Source organism: Corvus moneduloides, chromosome 1 (genome assembly GCF_009650955.1).
Source record: "Corvus moneduloides isolate bCorMon1 chromosome 1, bCorMon1.pri, whole genome shotgun sequence".
NCBI classification, from domain to species: Eukaryota; Metazoa; Chordata; class Aves; order Passeriformes; family Corvidae; genus Corvus; species Corvus moneduloides.
The window spans coordinates 123,794,779-123,820,852 of record NC_045476.1 but is presented as its reverse complement, the minus strand read 5'-3'; the positions used below and the strand labels follow the sequence as shown (position 1 = coordinate 123,820,852).

General features: G+C 39.7%; 1 protein-coding gene across 1 annotated transcript; it reads left to right on the top strand.

Annotated features, from left to right (window-relative positions):
• Positions 1–1,387: 1,387 nt before the first annotated feature.
• On the top strand, positions 1,388–26,074 carry LOC116451884 (kinesin-like protein KIF20A). Its single transcript, XM_032125816.1, has 18 exons — positions 1,388–1,530; positions 2,728–2,802; positions 5,855–5,974; positions 6,876–7,014; positions 7,105–7,289; positions 10,529–10,625; positions 11,108–11,302; positions 11,387–11,498; positions 12,943–13,014; positions 14,999–15,145; positions 15,738–15,903; positions 17,259–17,429; positions 18,091–18,230; positions 19,696–19,861; positions 21,476–21,593; positions 21,676–21,743; positions 23,315–23,434; positions 24,627–26,074. Exons 1-18 carry the CDS (start codon positions 1,399–1,401, stop codon positions 24,900–24,902), a joined length of 2,499 nt encoding a protein of 832 aa, XP_031981707.1. The 5' UTR covers positions 1,388–1,398; the 3' UTR covers positions 24,903–26,074.

Genomic DNA, 26,074 nt, shown 5'->3' with positions numbered 1-26,074 from the left:
GAGTGCCTCTTGCGCACAGCTAAATGACCTAAAGTCCCATCGATGTTATTTCAGCTGTGGCACTTAAAAGACCAATTTCCTTTGACATCTTTTTACTTGTCTCCAACTTACCCTTAAACACAAATGCAGCTTTACCCTTGTGTCTGGGTCCCGTACTGTGCAGAAATACTGCTGCCTGCCTACTGTGTGAACAGGCCGGCTCACACAGGAGCGCTTTGTATGTGTTACCGGGAAGGTCGATGCTTTGCTCGTGGAAGGCGCTGGACCGCGGGCTGCCGCGGTGTTCCTCCAGCCGGGAGCGGGTCCCGTCCCGCGGCGGGGCTCATCCCGCCTTCCCCGCGGCACACGGTCCCTGCCCTGCCCACTTCTGGCTTTCGCGTGACCCGCACATTTTGTGATTTATTTTTCTACTTCGTTCACGACGACACTACGGCACTGTCGGAACGCTTACGTAACACCCACTCTAACTTTATATAACTCGTTCGGATGGAAACATTTAGGTACTCGCGTCCCTCCCGCCCATCCTCCGCAGCCCCGCCTCCGGCGCGGCTCTCTGACAGGCAGAACACCCCTCTTTCTCTGGCCGCCGAGCTGCCGCTGTCCTTTCAAACAAATTCTTTAACGCTGTGCCTTATTACGGACGATAAGCAAACCCTGCGTCTCGAGCATACGTCCCGTCCCGTCGCGGCTTGGCTGGCCCCGGCCCGGCCCGGCCCGGCCCGCTCCATCCCGGTTCCCCCGCTCCCTTCCTCCCTCCCAAGCCGGCGGCTCCCCTGCCGTACGCTGTGCGGCGGCGCCCCCTGCCGGGCAGAGGGAGCTCTGCGCGTGCCCGCCCCCTCACCGGCTCCCCCGCGCTCTGCCAATCAGCGCTCGCCTCCCCCCGCGCTCTGCCAATCAGCGCCCGCCTCCCTCCCGCGCTTGGCCAATCAGCGCCCGCCTCCCTCCCCAAAACGCCCCCCTTGCGCGGGCCCAGCTCGCGGGCTCCCGCGCGCGCCAAGGTAGTGGCGCTCCCGGGGAGCGGGACACGGCACGGCGGCCTCGGGAACGGGTGTGGTTCTTACCCCGGGTGCCTGCAAGTGTTGAGCCTTCCGGCGAGGGGGCTGCAGGCTGCGGCCAGCGCTCCCCGGTGGATGAGAGCAGTGCCCTGCTGAGGCTGTTAGCGTGCTTTCCCTTGTGTGCTTCCGAGTATAACCTGCCAGGTGTTTTTTTTTAAAGGTCGTACTCCCGTACGTCTCTGGATAACCCTGTCTTCTTCGGAAGTGCTCGTTTATATAGGAGCTGGCCCTAGCTTTGTTTTGCTCTATATGTATTTTGGTGTGTTCTCTGAGAAAATGATGGGCTTTCCCCCCCCCCCCCCCCGCCCCCCCCCCTTCCTTGCAAGTCCCTTTGCAGAGAACGATGGCTAATGAGGGCAGAAACTACGTTTCCACAGAAGTGTGTGATGTGTTGGAATCGGTCTCTTTTCTGAATGTAGAGGGTAAACCTTCACCCTTGGAGTCAACACTGTTGCCTAATACAGAGGAACAGCAGGTGTGGATTGGTTTTACAGGGTGTCTTCTGGTGATGCTGGGTGTTTTTTGGTTTTTTTTTAAAGCTTTAATTCTGACAAATGTTTCTTTACGAAAAACTGCTGTACTCCTCTGCCCCTGAGATGTGTTTGATTCTTCTGCTTATTTCTCACTGCTTATGCACAGGTCATAGGCAATACCAAATGCAGATAGGTGGTCAGTGCTATGCGATGTGATGTGCTAAGCTTTGAGAAAAAAAAAAGTAAAGGACTTCGGTAACTGCGCTTTGAATGTAATGAGGCTGGACTGTTCTTTTTAATAAGCTTTAAAAAGCATCTGGATCTGTGTTGAAAGCTTGTTAGGTGCTTGGAAATAAAAATCTATTAAAAAATCTATCTTCTGCTCTGCTGTACTTGAACAGAAGATAGCCATCTATGCTTTTTTAGAGGGGTATGTTTCCTGGGTGACTTTTCCTCGGGTGGCTTCATTTTGTCTGATTAGTGCTGGTCATGACAGGACTGTGGAGAACTCTAGTAAATCCATCTGCTGAATGAAATATTGCCAAAGTAAAGACTGAAGGTCCTTGAGAAAGGAAGGAGTGCTGGGATCCCTCTAAAATGCTCCCTGCTATTATTGCTTTACCTGGGTGGGGAGACTGTTGTATAGTGGTTAGGGGATGGAAAAGGCCACCTGAGCAACTGAGAAGGGTTGCCTGGTTGTTACTGTGAGGAAGATGAGGGTCTGATGCCTGGATAGTGGTAAGGAAGTGGTCTCTTGAGGCTAAGAATGTGTCAATCAGTGTTAATTGAATATACTCCATACAAAATGGAAGTGCAGTACTGTGTAGCAGCCGTTAGAATAACACAGCTTGAATTCAGTACAGAGGGAGACCAGAAGGTGGAAGCAGTGCAATTTATGCCTCTGGTAGTGTGCTCTTTTAAAATCAAAATACTGGCTTTGTCATGAAAGAATGCTTAAGGGGAGGGCAGTGGGAAGGGGGGGGGGGTACACAAAAAGAGAGTTACTTAAGGACAGTAGAAGGTAAAGAAGCAAATAAAAGCTTAGAGTCTGAACTTGACGTGAAAGGAAAAAGTGAGGCATTAATATAAAATAGGAAACGCTGTATCAGATATGTATGCTGATATGATTTGAGGCTGTTCTGTTTAAAAAGTGGCGATTATAACTGTGTTTTGTGTCTTTTTTTCTCTTTAATGAATAGGTATATGAGCCTTTGAAAGTCTTCTTGAGAGTGAGGCCCTTTTCTATAGCAGAGCTTGAAAGCCATGAATCCCAGGTTCGTTGTAGAATTAAGAAATAACTTTTTTTTTTCTCCCCTGAACAACACGCGGTATTGTAAGGCAGAACTTTCTTTTACATAAGCCCTGTACTGCCCCCACATGGAACTGGTGGGCACCTGGTGAGATGCGAGGTGGTTTTTTTTCCCACCCCCACGATTTTTAATAATTTGTGTGGTATAGACATGCACACCTGCAGCTCTTCAAAATTCCATCGGGTACGTTATTTAGAAATTGGTGTCAACTTCGTGTAGTGCTCAAGATACAAAGGAGTTCCATGGAAGAGATTATGCAATTCTCGGGGTAATTTGAGTATCTGACCCTCGAGTTTCTTTGAACTGCTTGAATAATCTCCTACCTCATCATGCTGACTTTCTGCTAAGCCTGTCAGAAATCTTCTACAGAATCTCTACACTATCAGATTCAGAGGCTTTGGTGTTTTATATGTACAAACATGCAGAAGTGCTCCCCTTCCCCTCATTGTGATCACTGATGCAAAGAATTCCTTAGCTGTCTTTGGAAGACAAGGTCTCTATATCATATCTGTCAGCCCTTGTCTTTGCAGGCTCTCTGATTGAAGAGAAGTCAGCTTCAAGAACTCTAAGGAGGGTTTAATATTAGTTCTTATTTGCTTTTTGCAAATTGCTGTTTAAAAATGCATTCTTGCTTTTGATCTACCAGAGTTGGAACCTTTGTATCATTTTCACTTGGATAATTCTTTTCCCCTCCTCAACTTCCCTTTTTGCTTTTGCTTAGTCAGTTCTCCTTGAATAGTGTGTACTGCCACAGTGCTTCCAGTTTGGTAAATTCCACAGTCTGAGCTGGCTCCAAGTATAAATTGATTTGCAAAATCAAATTGTTTCGTGAGTTGTTTAGCATATTCCTCTTTGGAGTGTGATATATCTTAAAAGCAGGGAGGAAAAAAGCGAACATTGAAGTTTGTACTATTTCTTTTTTGTTTTCATGTAGTTCGTGCTGAAATGGTTGAACTTCCAATCTATTACCTGCATAATCTGTTTTTTCTCAGCCTACAAAAACAGAATGATTGAAAGATCTTCAACATTTTTAGTGTTTTCTACTTTCTTTACTATCACCTGAATCCAAGAAGAAAATGCTGGGTAACAAATGGAAGAAACCCACATAAAACAATCAAGTAAACCTCACTTCCTAATCATTAAATCAAACAGATCAATTTAATTTTTAGGTCTTTTTTTCCTCCCTGCCATGCATAATTTGCAGGGAGGCACCTTTGTTCCAAATATGTGGCAAAAAAAAAAAAAAAAAAAAAAAAAAAGGAAAAAGTAGAACCCAAGACCTGTTTCTTATAGTTGTAGGCTGATGCTTTAAACATAGACAATCAACTGATTAACTGCTCAATTGTTGCTTATAGAGATAATGATTTATGGAAGTAAAGCCTAAGAGCTCTGGATGAAATTCTGTACTCCTGCCAGTGATTCTCCAGAGTCACCTGTGGGAAAGCAGGAAGTTGAATTTTTTGGATGTAAATTATGCGTACAGTGCCAGAAATGGTCCAGCTCCTGCCAACTTACCTGCAGGGGTAGCTGGGGGAGTCAAATGGAGTGAATTGTTACCAGCTGGCTTCCAGCTCTGCAGATCTGACTGCTTTGGGTCTCTATTCACAGGCTTCTACGAGGCTGGTGGCAGCTGATGGCACATGCTGCAGATGCTGGGTTATTGTGTTGTTCTCTAGGGTTTGGTACATCTGACCTGCATTCCTGTTCCTGGTGATGTGGGAGAAATGTTAAAGACTATATAGGTTCAGAGCCTGGCACAGTGAGCAAGTGATTGGTCTAAATTCAGAAAGCAGCTTTAGAGCTTCTCAGAGTCACAGCATAAGCTGTGTTGGAAGGGACCTGCAAGGATCATCAAAGTCCAGCTTCTGGCCCTGCACAGGACAGCCCCAAGAGTCACAACGTGTTCCTGAGAGCATTGTCCAAATGCTTCTTGAGCTCTGTCAGGCTTGCTGCTGTCACCATTTCACCCTGGGAAGCCTGTTTCAGTGCTCAGCCATCCTCTGGGTGAAGAAACTTTCCCTGATATCCAACCTAAACCTGCCCTGACACAACTTCAGGCCATTCCTTTGTGTCTTGCCACTGGTCACCAGAGAGAAGAGATCGGTGCCTGCCCCTTGTTTCCTCATGAGCAAGTTGTAGGCTGCTATGAGGTCTGTATCAGTTAATTACTGGCATACAGCTTCTATATCAGTTAATAAGCAGACTTGTTAATTGAGACTTCTAGGAAGAACAGTGTGTTCATATGAACAGTCTGTACACACCACACATGGATTATTAGTTTTAGAAATTCTGGCCGGTCTCTGAACATAAATGTCAGATTTAGTTACAATCAATCCTTTCAGATGATGCATCAAGACACTGTTAAGCTATACTGGGAGTTCAGTTTGCATCTTTGGTAGCCAGTCTGGTGTAAAATAAATTTTCCTTTGACACTGCATCCTACATATATCTAGCTAGTGAGTGTTTGGTAATTGTATTTTACCTTTACTTAATTGAGAAATAGCGATCAAATTGCTTGAAACTAATTCAGTTTCTTTCATTACTGGTAACACTGTTTATCGATCAAGGGTAACACTTCAGACTTCTCTTACTTTGTTAGTTCTGCTCATAGTCTATTTCACACTGAAAATGACTGATGTGGAAAAGCAGTAATTTTCTATATAATTTTGTTTTCATAGTGATTGTGCAAGTGACAATCACAAAATACCAGGATTTAGCTAGTGTTCCCAAGGAAAAATTGCTGGAAGGACTGCTAGTAAAAGTTTTTACCTCTTAGAAAACCCCAGAGGACTGCCTTGACTTTGTGTATCCTCTGGCTTTCATGTGAAGTGAATATCTCTGTGGTGACACGCCTCGACATGATATATGTAAATTGTGGGACTTCTTGTAGCTCTGGTAAATAGGTGAAGACACTAGAGTTTTGGAGGGGGTGTTCATTTTTTGTTTTGTTCAGATAGCTTTCTTCCTGAATAATTTTGTGTGTCATGTTTTGGTTTACCTTGCCTTTTTTTTTCAGGGTTGTGTAACTATTGAAGATGCCCAGACAGTAATTCTTAATGCACCCAAAGAGTCTTCTGCAATGAAAAACAGTGAAAGAGGGATTGGTCATGCTGTGCATAGCTTCACCTTTTCTCAGGTAGGCCAAATTGTTTAAAATCTTTAGATTTTTGTTTTTCACTGTAATGAAAGCTGAATTTTGTATTATGTCATGCAATGCAATTTTTCTTTTTTTAATTACATGTGGTGGTACTTGCCTTTAAAAAAAAAAAAGACTGCTTGTTAATTACTGATAAGCTGTCAAGAAATCTGTATTACAACGGAGGTGCCTATTAGATGAGACAAGGAAGCTTCTTTGGCAGGTCTGTGGTTTTCTTTGATTAGATGCTACAGAAACTCCTTGTAGGCACAGACTTACTGTGGTTCTGCTGTTCCTGCAGGTGCTTTTATCTGGCAAGTGTTACAGGAAACCTTATGTTTGTAGGAATTTATGTAAGCATGTATTTAGTAACTTCCTTTTGAAAGAATAGCCCCTTAACTGCTTAAACCTTCTATACTGAAAGTAAATTTCTTAACTTTGCCTAGTACAAGAAGTTCTCTTCTTACAGTACCCAAAGATAAACAGTTACAGGGATTGAGTTATTTAGGCCATTGTAATGCTGATTTTTCTCCTCAGTTGTGGGTAACTGGTGCAGAGTGAGGAGGGAGTTCTACATTACCAGCAGAGCTCTTGAAAGTATCCACTGAACAGCATGGGCTCAGTAGAATTCTGAGCAGTTTATTTTAGGAGTAGGAAAATATTCAAAAATGAGTGCAAGCCTGAGTGCCTCTCAGAATTAAGCAGGCACAGGCATCCTGTGAGAACCCAGCAGAAAACACTGATTCAGAAGGGGTTCAGGCAAGACAGGAAATTAAGCTAGTATCTCCTACCCAGCTTGCTCTGAAAAATTAGTCACTTCTAATCAGTACTTAATATTTTGCTTATTAAACTTCTTTGTGCCATATGTCACTCCTTTTTTTCTTTCTTCCCCTTATCCAAGGTCTTTGGACCAGAAACTACTCAGAGTGAGTTTTTTGAAGGCTCAGTGAAAGATATAGTAAGAGCATATGTTAATGGAGTGAATGGGCTGGTGTTTACTTATGGAGTTACAAATGCAGGCAAGACATTCACTATCCAAGGTATAAAATATTTGCATGTATAAAAACTGAGTCAAAATCCAATGAGAAGCTTACATGAATGTCTACACTTAAGTTTGTAATATTTTTAAGGGACTTCAAAAGATCTTGGTATTTTACCTCGCTCACTTGATGTGATTTTTAACCACATAAGAGGAAGACATTACCTGAAGATGAACTTCAAACCATATTTGAGCAACGATGTTAAGAAACTAGAAGATGAACAAGTAAAGCAAGAAGAAGCCTTAAAAACTGCTATTCTTGCAACACTGAAAGAGGTCAGTGACCAAATGCTTCTTAAAGCTATTCTGTAAGAAAGGAAGTTTTAAAAATCTTTATTCCATTTTTGGTTATTTATAAATATGTATATATGAATCTATGGTATGCATACTTGGTGAACCTTGGGACAATAAGAAAATTGGCTGGTTTTGGAGCTCAGGGTGTAAACTAGAAGAACTTTCTGCAGCACACAGTTCAAACCAAAAACCATCACAAAGCCAAATCTCAGTTTCTAGTGAGAAGTTGTCTCCTCTTTAGAGGAGCAGTTCTGATGCTGTGGTGATAGTATCCCTTAAAAAGAGAGCTACAGGACCTGTCTAAAACCTGGTTCTCCTTGTAGGTCAGGTTCCCTGGCTGGACTTTGGTGCAGTCATTCAAAGGCTTGTAGTAGCTCAGGAGAGATGATGGCACTGTCTTAGCAAGGGCAGTGAAGAAGGCAAGGAGAGTCCCTTTTGGTGGAAGACAGTCTTAAGGCAGATTAAAAAGCTAATAAACCTCTGATTTATGTAACTCCATAAAGAAACTTTCTGATTCAGCAAGTGAAGCAAGATGCCACAAGATGAATGTCCTAAAGGGATTCCTGTCTGCTGTAGAGGATAGTCTGTGTCTAAGTCTGGTCTCTGAAGACTGTAGGTAGAGAAGTCTTTACTGTGGCAGTCTCCTGTTCTTATTATCTAGTAATTTCTGTTTCCATGGCAAGAAACGTCTCACTGGAAAATGGGCATCCATGTATTTGGGACTATTTCATACTTTTAATTCCAATTGCAGCTTGTTGTCAGATTCCTTTTGTTCAGAACATTTTTACCCTGAACTGTGATTCTGTGCTTTTAATCCCATAATGCAGTAGGCTTAGCTGGTTATCATTCAAAGCAACTTTAAATGAATTCTGGGATGTATAGAAATAATGTTTGGGTTTTCTTTTTTCTGTGGTCTTTAATAGTAACATTGTTTAAGTACTCCAGTTAACCCCCCCCCCCCCCAAAATATCCTGTGACTCAAATTCATATGTAAAGTTCCACTCTAAATACTGTTGCTTAATTTAAACACTGCAACTCAAGACTTTGTTTAGTCTGAGTCTGGTTAACTCTTGAGGAAATATCTCAGATGAAAAGACTTGAAAGATGACATATTTATTTTGAAAGTGTCTCTGAGCATGTGTATGTGCATGTGCAGAGGATGAGGGAATCTGAAAGAAAAGGTGAGATGGTTAGGAGGAGAGTGGGTAAATATCTTTAAAAATTTTATGGAAGCTACAGCCTTGAAAAGAGGAACAAGCAGGAGTCTAAGGTCTGGAACAGGAGGTCAACATCTTATTTTGAAGATAACTCTATAAAAATATTACTTTCTGTTAAATCACAGTCTGACTTACTAATAGCTTAATTACTGAATGTTGCAAAAGGTGATCTAGATGATGATGCACTGCAGTGAAAAGAAAGCAATGCTCCACCATCAGGAAGGACAGGTAAAAATGAATCAGGAAACTGCTACGTGACAGGACCTTGTTTATGTGTTACAATGCTTCCATAGAGATAGCTCAACGATCCCCAGTTCTGAAGCTGTGCTTCCTGATAGCTTGTGAATGAATAGCATCACTGTTTGGATGCTCTCTCAAGCCGTAATCTGAGAGCAGATACAATTTGGTGGGCTTGGCTTTAGTTTACATGGATTCCTGTAGGCTCTTTTCCCAGGCTCAGTTTACATGTCCTACAGAAAGAGCTTTCATTCTCTCAGTTTAGGTGCTCTGAGTTACTGCAGTACTTCATGTTCTACTGTTTATGTTCTGTATGCAGTACTGCTGCAACAGCTCTTGCTTAGCATGGTTCATACCCTCTCTTTCCTTCCATTTCCTGGTTCTCTTCATGGGATTAAATACTGCTTTTTACTGGATTAAAAGATGCATTACTTGCATTTCTATTCCCACCTGCTTTTGTATTTTCTCTTAGATGTCATCTGCTTTTGTTGGCAAACAATGTCAGTTCCTGTTCCCACTTGTTTTTAGGCAGTCTTCATGCTCTTTTCTGTATTTCATTTGAAGAGCAATACAGCAACAATTAATTCACTCAGTTTTCTCACAATACCTTTACAAAAACTTATCATGTGCACAAGTAATGTGGTAATGGGTTTTCTAAATTCCACTCCATTTTTGACGTGCATAGATGAGATACCATGTGTGTCAGTCCCATACCCTGCTTAGCACTTCACAAACAATGAATAAGATCTGTGCTGTGGTTAGACTTCTAATACTCAAGAAACACAATCGTATAGACAGTGCAGCCTTTGCAAAATGCTCACTTGTTTGATTTTGTTGTAATTCTATTCTATGCTACTTATTTCTAAAATTGAAGATCTCAATTCTTACAAAGAGAAGTGGTGCATCTCTGTAAGAATTCTGGTTTGGATATACCAAGTGGGTGATGTTGGCATCAGTAGTCAATCCCTGATCGAGTTAGTGCTGCACTTGAATAGCTGCAGCGGTAAGGTTTGCTTCTCTAGATCTACTTCCCTTCTACTGTAGGATGACCCTCTCTCACGAAAGAAACCAGGGTGAATGTCCTGATTTATAGGGGTCTATAAAATATGGAGAGAGAGGTGGTATGTAAAGATGCTGGACTCTAGTGGGAGCTGCTACTTCGTTACACTAGTTTTTCCAGAGGTAACTTAAAGGCTGTGCTTTGGTGAATCTTGGCAGGTTTAAAACAATTTTGTTGGTGTAAAGAAATTCAGCAAATGTGTGTATTTAAAGAAACTATGCTGTTGTCTATTTTTAATGGCCTTTTAGTTCAGTCTGAATTAAAGCAACATAGAGTGTCGGTTTGTCGTAACTTAAGTCCTACCACCTTGGCAGTTGCTCCTGGAGGAACCTCTTTCTCCTGTTCTTTTGGATGACTGAAGCACTGTTCTGATTTGTTCAATAGCTTATAAAGGTATCCTGGGCTGTTGCAGTCTGACAGAGTCCTGCTTCCCAGGACTGTGAAGTTAAGTCTCCTGTGTTAGCAGCATCTAGCAACCAAAACAGGTTCCTGGGAGTAGCAGAGAGCAATAATTCATGTGACAGAGCTTTTATTGATTATAGTTCAGTGTAATTCAGAAAATTTAACTTTCAGCCAGAGTAAGGTGGCCTAACAGTTAATACTACTTCAATATTTAAGTCTTAAGTACTGGAATTGCTGTAATTTTTAACTTCTGCTTTTCTTATTGTCTGTTCATGTGGATATGATGGTCTCTTAATTTTCTCAAGGAGACAGAGAGCATCTCAAATACTACAACAAATTTCTGTGATGTGAAGTTGGCTTCCTCTCACTGTACTTCAGACAATCACCCTTCTAACTCCCTCGGTAAAGTGGAAAACTTTTGTGTGGGGAATTTAGAAAAAGAAGTGGGTAACTACCAGTGGATGAAAAAAATCCCTATACTACCCTGCAAAGTAAATATATATAGGTTTTGACCAAATTCTTGTCCCTTTTCCCTGGAAAAAGGGCAACTATGTAAAAATATTTTGGTAGTTTCCCTTCTTTTGGGGGGTAGATGGAGACTTAGTTCTGCAAATATAATGTATAAACTGGTGGAAGTTTGTGATAAAGCAAGGCCATCAGCTTAGAACTTGGCCATATTCTAGTAGCAGATGACTGCTGAGAAGTATGAACATTTTTGGATAAAGCTAAAGTTATCTATGTGTATCTAATTGTACAACACAAATGTATCTAAGCCTTCTTTCAGCAGGTTCTATAGGTCCTTTTAGAAGATTCTTTATACCGATTCAAAAATCTATCAATGAGTTGTTTGATCTTTGAACTCTTTCTCTGTTTTGGGTTAGCAGAGAAGAACTTTGTTCCACTTGACGTTCATAGGACTAATATGCACCAAAGAACACAAGCATCTGTGTGGATTTCCTTTTGTGAAATTTATAATGAATATGTGTATGACCTATTAAATGTATTATCTACATCAAAAACTCAAAGGCGCAGAGTTTTAAGGATTTGTGAGGATCAAGGAGGAAATTGTTACATTAAAGGTAATAATACTGTTTTATGGCCTGGGCAGTTTCATAGGATTTCTCTGATGATCAGAAATGTATGTAAAAGATCTCTTTTTGCAGATTTGAAGTGGATTAACGTTCAGAGCACTGAAGAAGGCTGCAGACTACTAAAAATAGGAAACAAGAACCGAAGCTTTGCTTGTACTAGAATGAATGAGCAATCAAGTAGAAGGTTTGTTCATCTCATTATAAGCATACTCTGTCCCTTTTGAGGGGAAGGGAGGGCACTTTAGAATATGTGTGATATGAATCACTCTTCAATAATAGTTTAATACTTCCCTTGATTATTCTGGTTTTGTTATGAGATTCTCTGAAAGAAAACTAGGAGAGATTATGAGTAATAGTAGCTGGACTCAGGTTGCTATTCGGTGTCTTTGGACAACCAAAAAGATCAAATTACATTCATTTTTGATTGCCAACAGAACTATGCATCTTGGCAAATGCTGGTGGTGCTGAGTGAGAATGGCTGTATGAGGATATTGAGGGAAAAGCTGGCTAGCTTTTCATAACTGGCAGTAATTCTTGGAAACCTGGAGCTTGTCACTAGGGGATATAGGAAGGAGCAAGTCATGTGGTATCTTGCAGTGCTGCTAGATTTTCTAGGTGCTTTTAGATTGCTGTGTTCAAACTGAGCTTACTTGGTATCTTAAGAATTAAACTCCTAGCTTCTTACCTGGCTCTGGACAGGGATCAGGGAGAATCCAGCTTTTAACTGAGTGAGAGGAAATAGAGAAGGTTGTATAATTTCTATTGAAAATGCCTCCTTTCTTGATTTTAATGACCTCTTAGTAATTTGTCCTTAAAGTGTGGAAGGGCCATGTTTTATTGTTAGCTAATACAATCATAGTGTTACTAAGCCTGCTTTTTCCTCTAAAAAGAAGGAGCTATGTTGTTCTGTGTTAGCTAAAGACATCTGCTGTTAAATTTCATGCTCCTCTTACAGAGTTTTATACCTAGAATGCCCACTGCTTTAGGCATATACTAGAGGAGTTTGTGTGCTGTGCTGCCTGATGTATCAGATAAACTGGGCGCTTCTGGTTCTGAGACTTTCCTCTTTGGTTTCAGGCAGCATGTCCACTGCCTTTGTAGCTTGTTTCTAAACCAGATTTTCAAGTGTTAAAATTCAGCCTTTCTGGAAAACAGAATTATATTAAAACTGAATAAGTAACTGTGCATATTGAAGTAGGCAAAGTTACAGGACTGTAAAACTTGAACTTATTCCCTTTTCTGCACTGTTTGTTTCTAAGTTAATTCTTCAGACTTACTGAATCCAGATACTGCCTAAGGTTTCTGTATGAAGTAGCTACATGAGTACTCAGTAGACTTTAGTGAACTGGCTTGGTTTTTTTTCTCCTAGACAGTTTGTAGGCTTCATGTGATATTTTTCCTTTTCCTGTATGGAAAGAAATAGGAAGTCATAAAATACAGCTTCTATTGCTGTTTTTTGCTACTGAATGAGTGCATTGCAAAAGTAACTAATGTATTAAGGTAACTAGTGAATTAATTGTTGTCCTTTCTTCAGAACTGAGCTTTCTGTAGCACACAAATTTTACTTTGCTTCAGTGACTGCTTAATTTTCATAACTTTTTATTAAAAAGGACTTCTTTCCATTCCAGTCACAGTATATTTTCCATCAGGCTACTCAAGCTAACTGATGAGCATCAGCCGTGTGTTCTTGGAGTATCAGAGTAAGTGAATGCTTCACATGATAACGAGAATGTAAATATTTTGGAAAAATTAATAAGGTGTAAGCATGTCAAACTGGTGAACTTTCTAATAATAAACAAATTCTCTGAGAGTTGAGAAGGAAATCAGAACTCCACTGAGCACATGAACTGACTGGAAGCTCAGCGGGGACAAGCACAGAAGTGTTTTCCTGTTTCTTACTGTAAGGTTTTGCTGGAGCAACTCTGTCAGTAGTGTATAAATTGAGGGAAATGTGCATTGTCTCACCTGATGGGGAGGTGGTGGCAGAGTAAGACTGTGCAGCACCAGACTATATGTCCTGGTAAGCAGAATTCGAGTGTCTGGCAGATAGAGGGTGATCTCTACAGCTGGAGTGCAGCAGTTGGTGCTGAGGGCCCAAGGTGCAAGCTGTGCCAGTGTATCTTTCTACTCTGGGACCAGACCAGACTTTATGGTTTGAATGTTTGTGACAACATATTTGGTGTGCTCCTAGAATGCAAATTAAAATCTATCATCCCAAAAAATGCTGGTGACATGTTCTGAGACTGGTCCAATGTACAGTCAGAGGGGATCATCAAGTGATTTGCCTAAAAACTGTTCTCCATTAATATAAAATCCTAATGTAAGTGCACCCTGTGAGAGCGGTGTTAAGTCCTTACACTTGAGTCTCTCTTCTTTCATGGTTTAGAGGAAGCAGCCTAATCTTCTGGCCTGAAGCCATTTAGATAGCTCTTTTTGGATGATATGTATTTTTTCTTCTGATTAAGTTAGCTTGATACAGAAAAATACAGACAACCTGTAACAGAATGTTTTAGTTCAGTCCTTGCTCCTACTGATTTCTCTCTTGTCTCTGCTGAGCAGAGATGGTAATAAACATACCTCACTGTGAGATAACACCTTTTAATGTCAGATGTTACAGTGATAAATAATCTTAAGAAAAGATAACTTGAGAAAATAAGTGCATCCATATTATTTTGCTGTTCCCTGTCATAGTGTATCCCCCGGCAAAGCTTGCAGCCACTGTCATGTGAATTACAGTTTGTATGTTGCTTAAGGAAGAAAAAAGCTTTTCATCTTGTGCTGGAAAGGATGAAGAACATAAGGCTTTCACACATTTGAAATATGTGCCTTAATAATTTGTATAGGACCTACTTCAGCTGTATGAAAGTTTATGGTCTTACAAATAATTTTATTTAAATAGATTTATGTATAAGTGAGTAATGGTTTGGTCACACAAATTATCCAACTTCCAGAGTATCCTGTATTTCAACAGCTTTCCTAATATAAATGAAAATTTATTAAATTCCTTGATTATCCAGGATGATTTCCTGATTGTAACACATTTTTCCATGAGGAATGATTCAGTGGTCTGAGTTTAGTAGCACAGAATCGCTATAGCCAAGCAAAGAACTCTAAGGTGAGCTAGGAAGGACTTCAGGCCTACTCTTAGCAGTAGTGAACAAATGGTTCTGTGTTCAAAACAGTGCACTGAAGCCCCCTGCCATCCTGCAGTTCTCTCAGCACTGGAATTGGTGGAGGTGACTGTCAAAGTGTTCCTGTACTGTAGTCTTATCATGTAGAACTGTTCCACAAATTTACCTCATCTTGTCTGGAAGTACTTACTTTAGGATTGCAACAGAGTTTGGGTTCCTGAACTGATTTCTTTGTGTAAGAATGCCCACAAAGTTTCAGATGGATGCTATAAGCAGACTACTCTGAATGTGCTGAGTATCTTAGGAGCAGCAATCCTGTTCAAGGATCTTTATATGCAATGGGGAGATAGATAGGTTAACACTGTTATCCTGAATACTCTGTGTAGTGCCTTCTGGACAAAAGCTCAGCACTGAAGTACAGCTTATTCTGTGATCTAGGTAGGCTGAAGCAACCCACTCATTTGTGCTCCAGACACACTAAGAAATAAAGACTTGATTTTTCATACTGTTTAGAAACAAGTTCATGTGTGTATTCTGGATAACTTTCATGCAGGTTGTCTTTCTGTGACTTGGCTGGATCAGAGAGGTGTAATAAAACACACGTCTTTGGAGACAGACTAAAAGAAGCAGGAAATATTAATAATTCTCTTCACATCCTTGGAAAATGCATTGCAGCACTGAAGCAAAATCAAAATCCAAAGTAAGTGACAAGTTATTTACAACGTGCTAAGTTTTAGGTGGAAATCCTAAGTATCCCTTTATGTTTCTGCAAGCAGTTTGCACAGAGAAAAATGGAAATCTATAGTGTCTTGGAAGTCTTCTTTATTATAGGTATCACTATAATAAGGAACTTTTTCTCCAAAACTGGTGTTTGTGGAGAGCAAAAAAAGGCAATTTGCAGGAAACTACCAAAATTTTTTTAGTGTATGTGTATGAAAAACGCACTCTGTGTACAGAGCTCCCTTTTTGTCTTCTTCCCTTCCACCTGCAAATTATACAGACAGATTCATCAGGCAGCTGATAGATGACCTGTACTTAGTTTTTGGCTTGCTCCACTCTCTGCTTTGGAACACTAGGGAACTGTGATGCAGACTCTGTAATACTTTTAAATAGTTCAGTTTGTTGGAGAGCTTATGAAGTCTTTGCTCTTTGATGTGAAATAACTTAGGCTTAAATGAGCATCATACTGGATCTCTTTCCTGAAAGACAGAAACAGAATTAAGGTAAGCTACAACACCCCACAATTTCACAATTTTTATTTTGTTTTACGATTTTTTTTTTTTCTCCTTGAGGGTGAAGCCAAGTTATATTCCATTCAGAGAGAGTAAATTGACTCGTCTGTTTCAGCCATTTTTTTGTGGGAAAGGCAAAGCTTGTATGATTGTAAACATCAATCAGCATGCTTCTACATATGATGAAACACTGCATGTAATGAAGTTTTCAGCTATAGCCAGACAGGTGAGAGTGTATCTACTGTCTCTGCTATTGTGCTTTTTTTTTGTTGTTGTTACCATTGATTTGTGAAATGATCAGGTTGTATGAATTTGAGTGTGATTTGGATTCTTGATTTATCATATTAATTTTCTGCATGTGGCCTCTCTCTAAAAGGCTTCTAGTAGTCTTTCCCATCTTCAAACCTATTTGCACTAACAAATTAAGACAACTGCAGGTGTCTGGCTGTTCTGTTCTACACTGTTGATGTTCTGTGTAAAACATAGTCAGGGCACTTTCAGATATGACTGATTTTATACCATATATCTGAGCAAATGCAGGATTTCAATTCAAGCTTTTGATGAATTACTTAGCCTGGGTGCAGTTAAGTATCTGTTGCACAAGATGAGTTGTTCAGTACTTCTTGGACAGTTGGTGGTAGTTAAAGGAGTATTGTCTTATTTTGTATTCTAAATGAGATCTTTTGTAACTGCATTGCTCCTATTTGGCTAAATGCAAGTAATTAACAATTAAAAAGTGTCTTGGCAAGCTCTTCTTCCAGCTCCTTCAGTACCCTTGGGTGGATCCCATCCAGCCCCATAGACCTGTGTGGGTTTAAGTGCTGTAGCAGGTCAATGACCATTTCCTCCTGGATTATGGGGGCCTCATTCTGCTCCCTGTCTCAGCCTCCCATTAAATTCAGGGTTTGGCCTTAACTTCATTCAGGTTTCCTGAAGCTGCTTCTTGCAGGGAGTGGGATGGTGGGCTGTGCTGTGTTTCATGGCAGAAATACACTAAGTTTTTAGTCTGGAACCACAAATTTGTTCTGACAGACACATTACAAATCTGTAATAGCATGTCTAATATGATCTCAGAGAGGAAGACTTCTAATTCTCTTCAGGTGTGACTTTTGCTATAAGTGTGTACTGTGGAGACAAACTTCTCTGATAAGTTGTCCTATGACATAGTTACTAAAAATCTTTATGTAAATAGCATGGATTGCTGAATCCTGGTCATGGTATTTCAGGAAGGAGCAAATATTTTAAGGATTTTCTACTTTTGATTAACTTTGCAGAAAATTACACCAAAACCCTTATACTTTAGGGGAAGAGAAACCACCTGTCTAGACAAGGACACTAAGTTTGCTAGCAGATAATATTTCCATTTTCACTCTTTTTAGAGTACTGAAGAATGTAAGAATATTCATATAAGAATTATGTTATATTGATTTTTTTTCTGCTAAGAGACATGTAAGCTTTTGTTAATGGACATGTAATAATGAAATATTGTGTAAATACAACAATGTATTCATGTCACTTCTTCCTGGTATTCTGATACCTGCAATATTGACAGCATTGGTAAATCTGCTCTGGATTTTCCAGGTTATCCAGACAATCCTGCCCAAAAATTTTGGCTATTTTCCGTCAAAGTTAGTTGGAGGTGATAGCAAACCTATCATGCATTTTGATGCTAACACATCTGTAGATGACTTTCCTGACAGTACTGAAACCTCTGCAGAAGAGGAAGTGGACATCACCATTCTGAGTCATGAGGTAGATACACATCTACTTAGAACTGTACCCAAGAAAGCAATTGCTATTAGTTCTAATATTGTTTTAGCATAAGAGATGTGCTGGAAGCTGCATGAAATGGGAAGTTTAAGTTTCTGTTCAGTGTCAGACTGACTAGACTTAAAGTGGCCTAGTTCAGTGTAGTTGTGGAAGGATGCCTGTGGCTTTCTAGTTAGGTCAAGTGCTAAATTTGGAATTCAACTGATTGCTCAACAAGAAGACTACGGAAGCAGTATATATCTTTAAAATAACATAATTCCTTTTTTTGTGCCTTTTTTTTTGAAACAGCAGTAACAAGTTAAGATGCAACATTTTAAAAACAAAGATATACAATCTAATAGCAATAAACTGTAAAAATCAAGTAGGCTTTATGTTGTTATGCTGTACAAACTAACATTTAAATGCCAAAACAGTACTAAACTTTTTGATAGTGGAAACCGTGGAAACCATCAAGATGGATGTAGGGTGTATTTGTAGTAGAAATTCATGTTTGAAAATACTTAACTTTTGGTGCAGACCCCCAAAAAACATAGGCTTGTAAAACTACCCTCTGTGGATGGCTACCTGTATGAATATTTTGTTTGAGATGCATGTCAATGTGTGCTTCAATCTTGCTTTTTGAACTGAAATGTGTTCAATTTAGGACCTCTTGAAAGCTGCAGAGAACTTAAAGGAGAAGTTAGTTGCGGAAAGGCAAAGTAAGCTCCTTCTGGAGGTGAAGATACGTAAAGAGATGGCAGAAGCAATGTTTCGACAGCTATTGGAAACAGAGGAAGCCTGGAGGCAAGTCATATTGCAGTCTGCTTTGAGACTGAAAGGATTCCACATGTATTAATGCATACATGTGTATGTATATACATATATGGGTGTATTCAAAACACACCTACTCATGTTATTTAGAGAAGTTAGGGCTGCACAGTTTCAAAATCCCTGAAGGAAAGGGAACAAAGAACGTTAAACTTGTACAGATCAGCCTCTTCCCATTTACAATGAAAAAGTAATGCTGCTTTCTGTTGAACTTTCCTCTGTTTAATTTGTAATTACTGGAACTTGTCCTGGCTTATTGTTACTACTTAGCAGATGGGGAAGATTGTTACAGGTACCCCACTGAGACTGATGATTCTTCCCAACATACACTCTGTCACGTTAATATGCATGCATGTGCTTAAGGTAGTTTGAATCATATCTCTTTTGAGCTCCTCTGCATGACTGAGGAACCACTGTTAGTTTACTGTCTTATAAATTGCTGTGGCTCCCTGCACTGATGTTAATAGTTTGGGAATTTTTTCAAGTGTGTCCAGATTCCTCAAGCTGAGTTCACTTCCTCTTAACTCTTCTTTAAATCAGTTTCCTGCTGTTTGAATCGTTAACAAAAATTAGCACGAAGTTGCCAGCTGAGCACCCTCTGGTTTAACACCTGCACTGGCTTTAAAATTGTTTGGTTGCCTTTGGCCAAACACACGAAAAAGCATTGATGCTCTTTCTCTATTGAGGTGATATTCTGCATCACTGATGGGGCATGTTTTTAAATTGTGACAGGAGTAATGTGTAATGGATTGAAATAATAAATGGAGAGGGACTTCTCACAAGAGTATGTAATGACAAGACAAGGGGGAGTGGATTCAAACTGAGAGTTGGTTTAGATTAGATGTTATAAAAAAATTCTTTACTGTGGGTGTGCTGAGGCACTGGAACGGGTTGCCCAGAGAAGTTGTGGATGCCCCATCCCTGGAAGTGTTTAAAGGACATGTTGCAAAGGCCTAGTGGAAAGTGTCCCTGCCCATGGCAGGGGAGGTTAGAATTAGATGACCTCTAAGGTCCCTCCCAACCCAGACCATTTTATGATTCTATGAAAATGAATTTGGCATTTATCTTAAATGGAAAAAAAGAAAAACCAACCAAAACCCAAAGTGAAAGATGCCCCCAGGAAATATGCTCCAAACATAACATCTAAATGGGTGTGATCATTTCTATTGCTATATGTTGGTGGATTTTCTTATAAAATATTTCTTTGACAGGTGTTAGGTATGTGTTCTTCTACAGAACTTTTTTTGGTATATGCCAAGTAGAAATTATCCTTTGGTGCAAGTCTGTAGGATCATTGAGATTAAAAACGAAAAAAGTACTTCTTTGTGTCTTCATTTCACTATTTCTGATCAGAGAAATAACTTTGACAGTTGAATACATGTAGCCAAATGTAATAGCTGGAATGCAAATGCATCATATATAACTAACACATTCTCTTCAGCAACCGCTTGGAAGATATGAAAGACAGTTATGAAGAAAAACTGGAGAGCAAATTTGAAATGTATAAAGAGGCCATTAAGAAACATGCATATATGTGTGCAATGGAACAAATTGAAGACCATTACGTTCCCATAGAAGAATTTCTAGCTGAACAAGAGAAAGTTGAGGTATGACTTGACTGATGCTAAAAACATGTTCTAGCCTCTTAACTGTAAATTTTGCTTTCCCTTAACAGAATCACTCTGGGATTTTGAATGTAGCAGTAAACAAGGAAAATAACTAGCAGTTCAGCCTTGCTGCTCTGTGTTCAGTGCTAACCATAAGCATACAGATGTCTTTTCTCTGGTACTACCTGTAGTGCATACCTAAACCTCATGATCTTTGAGGGCACAGTTCAGTTAAATCCAAGTCATCTTTATCTTTGTGGTGCAATGATTGGAACACACAGAGGAATGATATATACAGGAGTCTGGCTTTCTGGAGATCTTTGGGATCATAGGATGTAGAGACAAATGCTACTCTGAAAAGGTGATGGGGAATTTGTTACAGGATAGCTATTTTAATGATAACTGATCTCTGGTCTGGAGGTGGTGGGAGGATTGTGGGATAAGAAACTGATGAGAAATCAAACTTTATGCAGGAGAGAACTGAATCTTCTGAATGTACTTAAACATAGAACTGCTCACAGTTGGCATCAGTATGTTGCTCCTTTTGAAACTCAGCCAGGTTAGCTGTGAGCAACTCAGTTTTCTAACCTCTACCTCGATGTTTTAGTGCATCCAAGCAACAGATGAGACCTGTGGGTCTTGTTTTCAGAAGGTTTGTAGTGGAAGAAGAGAACAGCTGTGGTGTCCACCAGTGGAGCTTTCTCACTGCACTCTCTCCTGTTATGGAACTGATAAGACATCACACTCCATGGATGATAGGCAGGTTCCTTTGAAGACATGAGAGAAGTGGGTTTCTCTTGTAGATTGTGGTATATAAATGTTTCTGCTTTTACAGCTCTCCATTCGGGTGCTGACAAGCAACACCAGATAATGTAATGGGCTGTGTTTTTCCAGCTGCTTTACACTTGACTCTTTTCTCCACTTAGTCTGTTGTTGTGTTCAGTTAAATCCTACCTATATCCCATGTTAGGGTGGAGGAAAAGAGTTTTAATAGTGCTCTTATACTGGTCAAGAGGCTGCATAAGGGAAGATTCAAAGAGCAAGATGCTTTTGGTAGCAAGTCAGAAAAGAAACTAATGAAATCCCTGAGATGTAGAAGTGTTAGCTGACAAAGGAGAGCACAGTGCATGAATCTGAGTGGGCAGCTTCAAAGAACCAGAATTAGATGAATAATTTTTCTTGATGGTGCCACTTGTTTGGTTTCTCACTCTGAAATACCGCCCCAGCAATCTGACAGATACTGCAAAAGAGTTTGAGATGAAAATGTAGCTCTATGAAGTATGTTCTTCCTTATTTAGCAAGCTAACTGGCAACAGTGTTTAGCACAGACATACTAAAGTTTCCTTTCTGCCATATGGTTACTTTTAATACAGTTTGGAAATCCACAGACTGGAAGAGTTGATTCCTGTGTAAAGAAACTTCCTCCTAGAAGGTCTTGTGACCTGAGTGTTATCCCTTACTGTGCTTTCCTAACCATAACCTGTGAAATAATTTACAATTGTGTGTGTGTGTGTGTGGTGTAATTGAAGGATGTGCAGTAATGCATCAAATCAAGCAGAAATGCAGACAAATTCTACCGTGTGCTCTTTTTTTTTTTTTTTTTTTTTTCTTCAGGCTAGAGAGAGGAAAATACTGCAATTGGAAAGGCAACTCGATGAACAGTCAGGGAGGCTGTTGGCTCTGGGAAGTCTGAACTCAGATATTCCTACTACTGAAAATAACATGGAACGAGGTGGGAATGTAACCTGGGTATTCAAAGTTCAATTTACTTCTGGGAATGTATATAAACAAGCAAAATTTTCTTTTGCCTGTAGATCTTATGGACAGGACAATGAAGAGAGCCAATGAAGGATTGCAGAAACAATGTGAAGAGAAGGAAGAGGTAGCTCTATCTTAATATTTAACAAATCTGGGAATAATGATTGTAAACTCTGTCATAGTTCAAGGCTTAAAGATCTGCATTGTAGACAAAAGCATGAAGATTCCTGCAAGTGGGAATTGAGTTTATCAAAAAAAAGCCCTTGCTCAGTTGTGGATGACTTTTGCTAGAGGCTGTTCTGGCATTATTCTAGTTTGTGAAGCCATCTGCTACTGTAACAAGTCATGGTAAATGTGGTGCAAGTTGGAAGTATGTTTAGTCTTATGTTGGAGTTTATTGTAAATATTGCTGTCATGACCTCAGTGCTTTCCTTCCTGACATGCTGCCTGCTTCTGAACAGGGGAACATTTACAGAATCTGGTAAGTTTAGATCTAAAATCAAAACAGTGCTTTAAAGCAGTCCTTCCTGGAAGTACTGAACTCCACTTTCACCCTAAACTCAAGTAAAGGTGAATGTCTGTTCTTCAAACAAGACCCTGGTGTTCTGAATAGCATATAGAGGTGGGAATTATGAGCTTCAGGCTGTGTTATGGAAAACATTAATCTTTAAATACACAATTTTATTCTATTCCTTGAGTCATCTTCTTGTAAGGCTACAGTTAGTTCCCCATGTTTAAAGAGGATGGGGAGAAGGGGGAGAGACAAGTCTTGCTTCTTTCTCTAATATCAAATAAGAGTAGGGATTGGAGAAATAGTTCCAGCTGGTTCTAAGAAACCATGTAAATGGAAAGTGAACTAAATCCTTTTCTATTGAGGAAGAATACTCCAAAAATAACTTGCTTTACCTTAACAAGTTTAACGTCTCATGTTATGGCCCTAGCATTTGTTTTCCACTCCTGTTTTCGAGAGCCTTACATCATTTTCCTATGTCACTTTCAAATTTTGGTGGAAGTTTGGCTTTTATGCTTGTTCTGGGTATACAGTTATTGATTGTTTTGTGTGGCTAGAAAGTGTTAGAATGATGAGATTGATACCTGGCAATAACTGAGGTGAGAAGGTTTTAAACCAGCTGGTTCCAGCCTTTCTGCTGCTTTGCCTCAAAGATCAGTGCATGTACGAGTAATTCACCACTTCTTTTCTTCCCATTCAGCCATTGAACATGGGCAAAGGGTGTGAGTTTTTTTAGCAACTTTGCAGAATAAATTAATGATACCATCAATTTTTCTGCTTCAGAGTTTCTTTTGCCTCTTGAGGCTCAATCCATTAATATTCCCATCAGAAAGGTGAGGTCTTCTGTGGTAACTATGCTCCAATTCTTTATATGAATAGTGTTAATGAGACAAAAGTGTTCTTTTAATTACTCTTACTGAAATGGAGCAGGCTGTTGTGGATGTAGCTTAGTCTGTGCCACTGTTTGTTGGTTGACAGGTCTGTAAATCATAGTAGCTTCAACACAACAGCCTTTGAATGCTCCAGCTGTATTTTATCAGCTGAAATGATGACCTGGGACATAGAAGGTTGAGAGAAGCAGACTTTCTTGTTTGGATCTTGCAGTTTGCACTGTTGTAGCCATCAACAAAATTAATGTAAAACATGCTGTTTTGAACTTCCACGTGTATGGTCTTTATTTTCAGCTTATAAAATCTCTGAAGTTTAAAATACAGAAACTAAATGAAACCCTGCTAGAAGCTAATGAAGGCTACAGACAAATGGCAGAAGAAAACAGTCAACTGAAGCACACAATCATGCTCAAGGTTTGTCAATGATTTAAAGCAACTTTATATGGCTTGTATCTATAGTTGTACGGGCTGCTTCTGCATCTTTTTAGATGTAAAAACGCTGTTTAAATTAGCAATTTGTTTTGATGTCAGCATTTTTTGTTTAACCTCCTGAATTATGAGCTCAGAGCCCTTGTGTTTCACTACTTGACTTTGAATCTTGTAAGACAAAACTCATTTTTCAACTTAAGTGATAGACTCTGTCAATAGGGTAACTGTGCTGACAGAGCCTGCTAATCTAAAGATGTCATGAATTATTGTCAAGCAAAGAAAAGGCTACTTCGAACTCATCATGAGGCATGTTGCTGAGGCAAGCAAGGTGTCAGTGCACAAGTGTTACTGCAACAAGGCCCAAGGATCTATGGCTTTAAAGCTATCCTGACAGTCCTGCCAGAGGTGGCCAAAGTGGATGAGAGATAATGGGCAGGTGAACTGGTTAATACAGAAATAGGCATCTTTCATTCAAAAGCAGGGACTTCCTAAAGTCTACAGCATCTGAGCTCAGATATCAACATAAAAATGAATGAAATTTTGGAACTCTTGATACCTTGAATCTGCCTCACTTGTAATCTGCAAATGAAGCAAGGCAGGTATAATAACTGCTTAGTGATATCTTTCTTGGAACATTACATTACTTTCTGCATACTTTTTAGTTTAAATCTGAGACTGAAAATTGACTTGAATTTCTTAATTGGCAGTTACCTTCCTATCCATTCTTAATAGGAAGGTGATTTTGTTAATCACAGAGATTAGAGAGCGTATTTAACACTCCGTGTTTTGCCCACTCGAAGCATTTATTCAGTCCTGGTTAGCAGACTTAGATGTAAGAGTTTTGATTTTGACCAGTTTTGCTTTCAGAAATTGCAAGGCAAGAAAGCCACCTTTATCTGGCTCCTAGAACAACATCTCTTCTTTGCATAGTGGGGCTAAGCATTTTAACATAAGTCTCTTGGTCAGACTTGGTCTCTAACTAGATTTTATGGCCCTCTAGTTTGCTGGGTTTTTAATTACTTTGATGTCATTTAGAGGAAATGGGTACTGAATAGCCATATGACACAGTAATAACAAGGGTATTAATGGATTTAGTAAAATAATGTGAACCAGAAAATTAACTGCATGAGAGAGACCATGCAGTGTTCACATACTTAACACAGCCTTATCCTCGTAGGATCAAGAAATGAGTAGTCTTCAGAACTGGGCTAAACGTGTTCTTGAGCTTGAAGAAACAGTGTCTTCCCTGCAAAAAGAGCTTGAAGAACGGAAGAAGCATTTCTTTGTAGAGGAGTCAAAACAGCAGAAACCCAGGAGAGGTTTGCTGGCCAACCTGAAATCCACAGTAGCATCCACTGCTAGTACACCTCTTGGTAAAGGCTGGGGGAAGTATGAAGGGGCTTCACCCTATTCAAGAAAACAAGTACTGTTGCCTCATAAAGCAAAGGAATAGTATTTGATAAATCAAGGTGTGCAATTACTGGGCTTCTTTATCAGTCTTAAACTGTTGGTAGCTCTCACTCTTAGATGCCATCTTCACTGTCATGTTGACTGACAAAAAAATGTTTAATACAAAACTTTTAAAATTGAATCCAGGTTGAATTGAGAGCTATTAAGGTTTAGGTCTAGACATGTGCTTTTAATGTTGATATAGGGATGTGATTTGAGAAATACATATATTTTAATTCTGGAGTAACTGCTATCATGTTCTTCTGTACAGATAAATGTGTGGTTCATGCAAAGTGGGATGTCCCTCATCTGCTGTTCATTATGTTTTTAAATTATTTTATTTAATTGCTAATTCCTAGAAATCAGATGGCTTGTAAAATTAATCCCAAGTAGTTAAAATAGCATGGTTCTTCAGTTAATATTCTGGTTCTGACCTAGAGACTCCCTTCTTGGGACCAAACTAAGCAAACTGCTAAAGAAGGCAATGAAATGAGATCTTATCCGGCTCCTTGCTATTTTCCAGCTAACTTGGCTTTGTAAAGAAATTTAATATAATTTGAATTTCCACTAGGAATATGCATTAAACTTTGAAAAATCTATTTAATAAAATTTTCCATTGCTAAATTCAGCTCTGACTCTTCATTTTATAAATCAACAAAACCAAGATAAGGAAAGATCATAAAATTAGAGCCCAAATAATGATAGTGATTGATATAGGATGATCTTGAGTTGAAAGAATCATATCCTTGATTATATTACTTAACTTTTATCTAGTAGCTTAAGGCTGGAAGACTGGAGCATGATATAATTTGAAATAGTTTTCTTAGAGCCCTTTCAGTCAGTGGAGGTGAGGATTTTTTTAACCACTGTGAAAGTACAATGCCTGTAATTGCTGGAGGCTTGCTGGAGAATCTGTAAGTAAATTGGATTGATCAGTCCCTGTGATGGTGTTTCTCATAGTGGAAGGGGGACCAAGTTCAAAGGGAGAACCTCACCCTCCCTGGGGAGACAGTAGGTGGTGCAGCCTTCCCGTGTGACATGGAGCTCAGCCCTTCTCTGCTGTGACTCCTCTTGCCAGGTCGTTAGGAGTTTCGGGTTGGTCTGTGATCAGTTATCACTCTGACAACTATTTAACAAGGCTGTCGCACTTCAGCCGCTGCTTTTCTCATGTTTTGA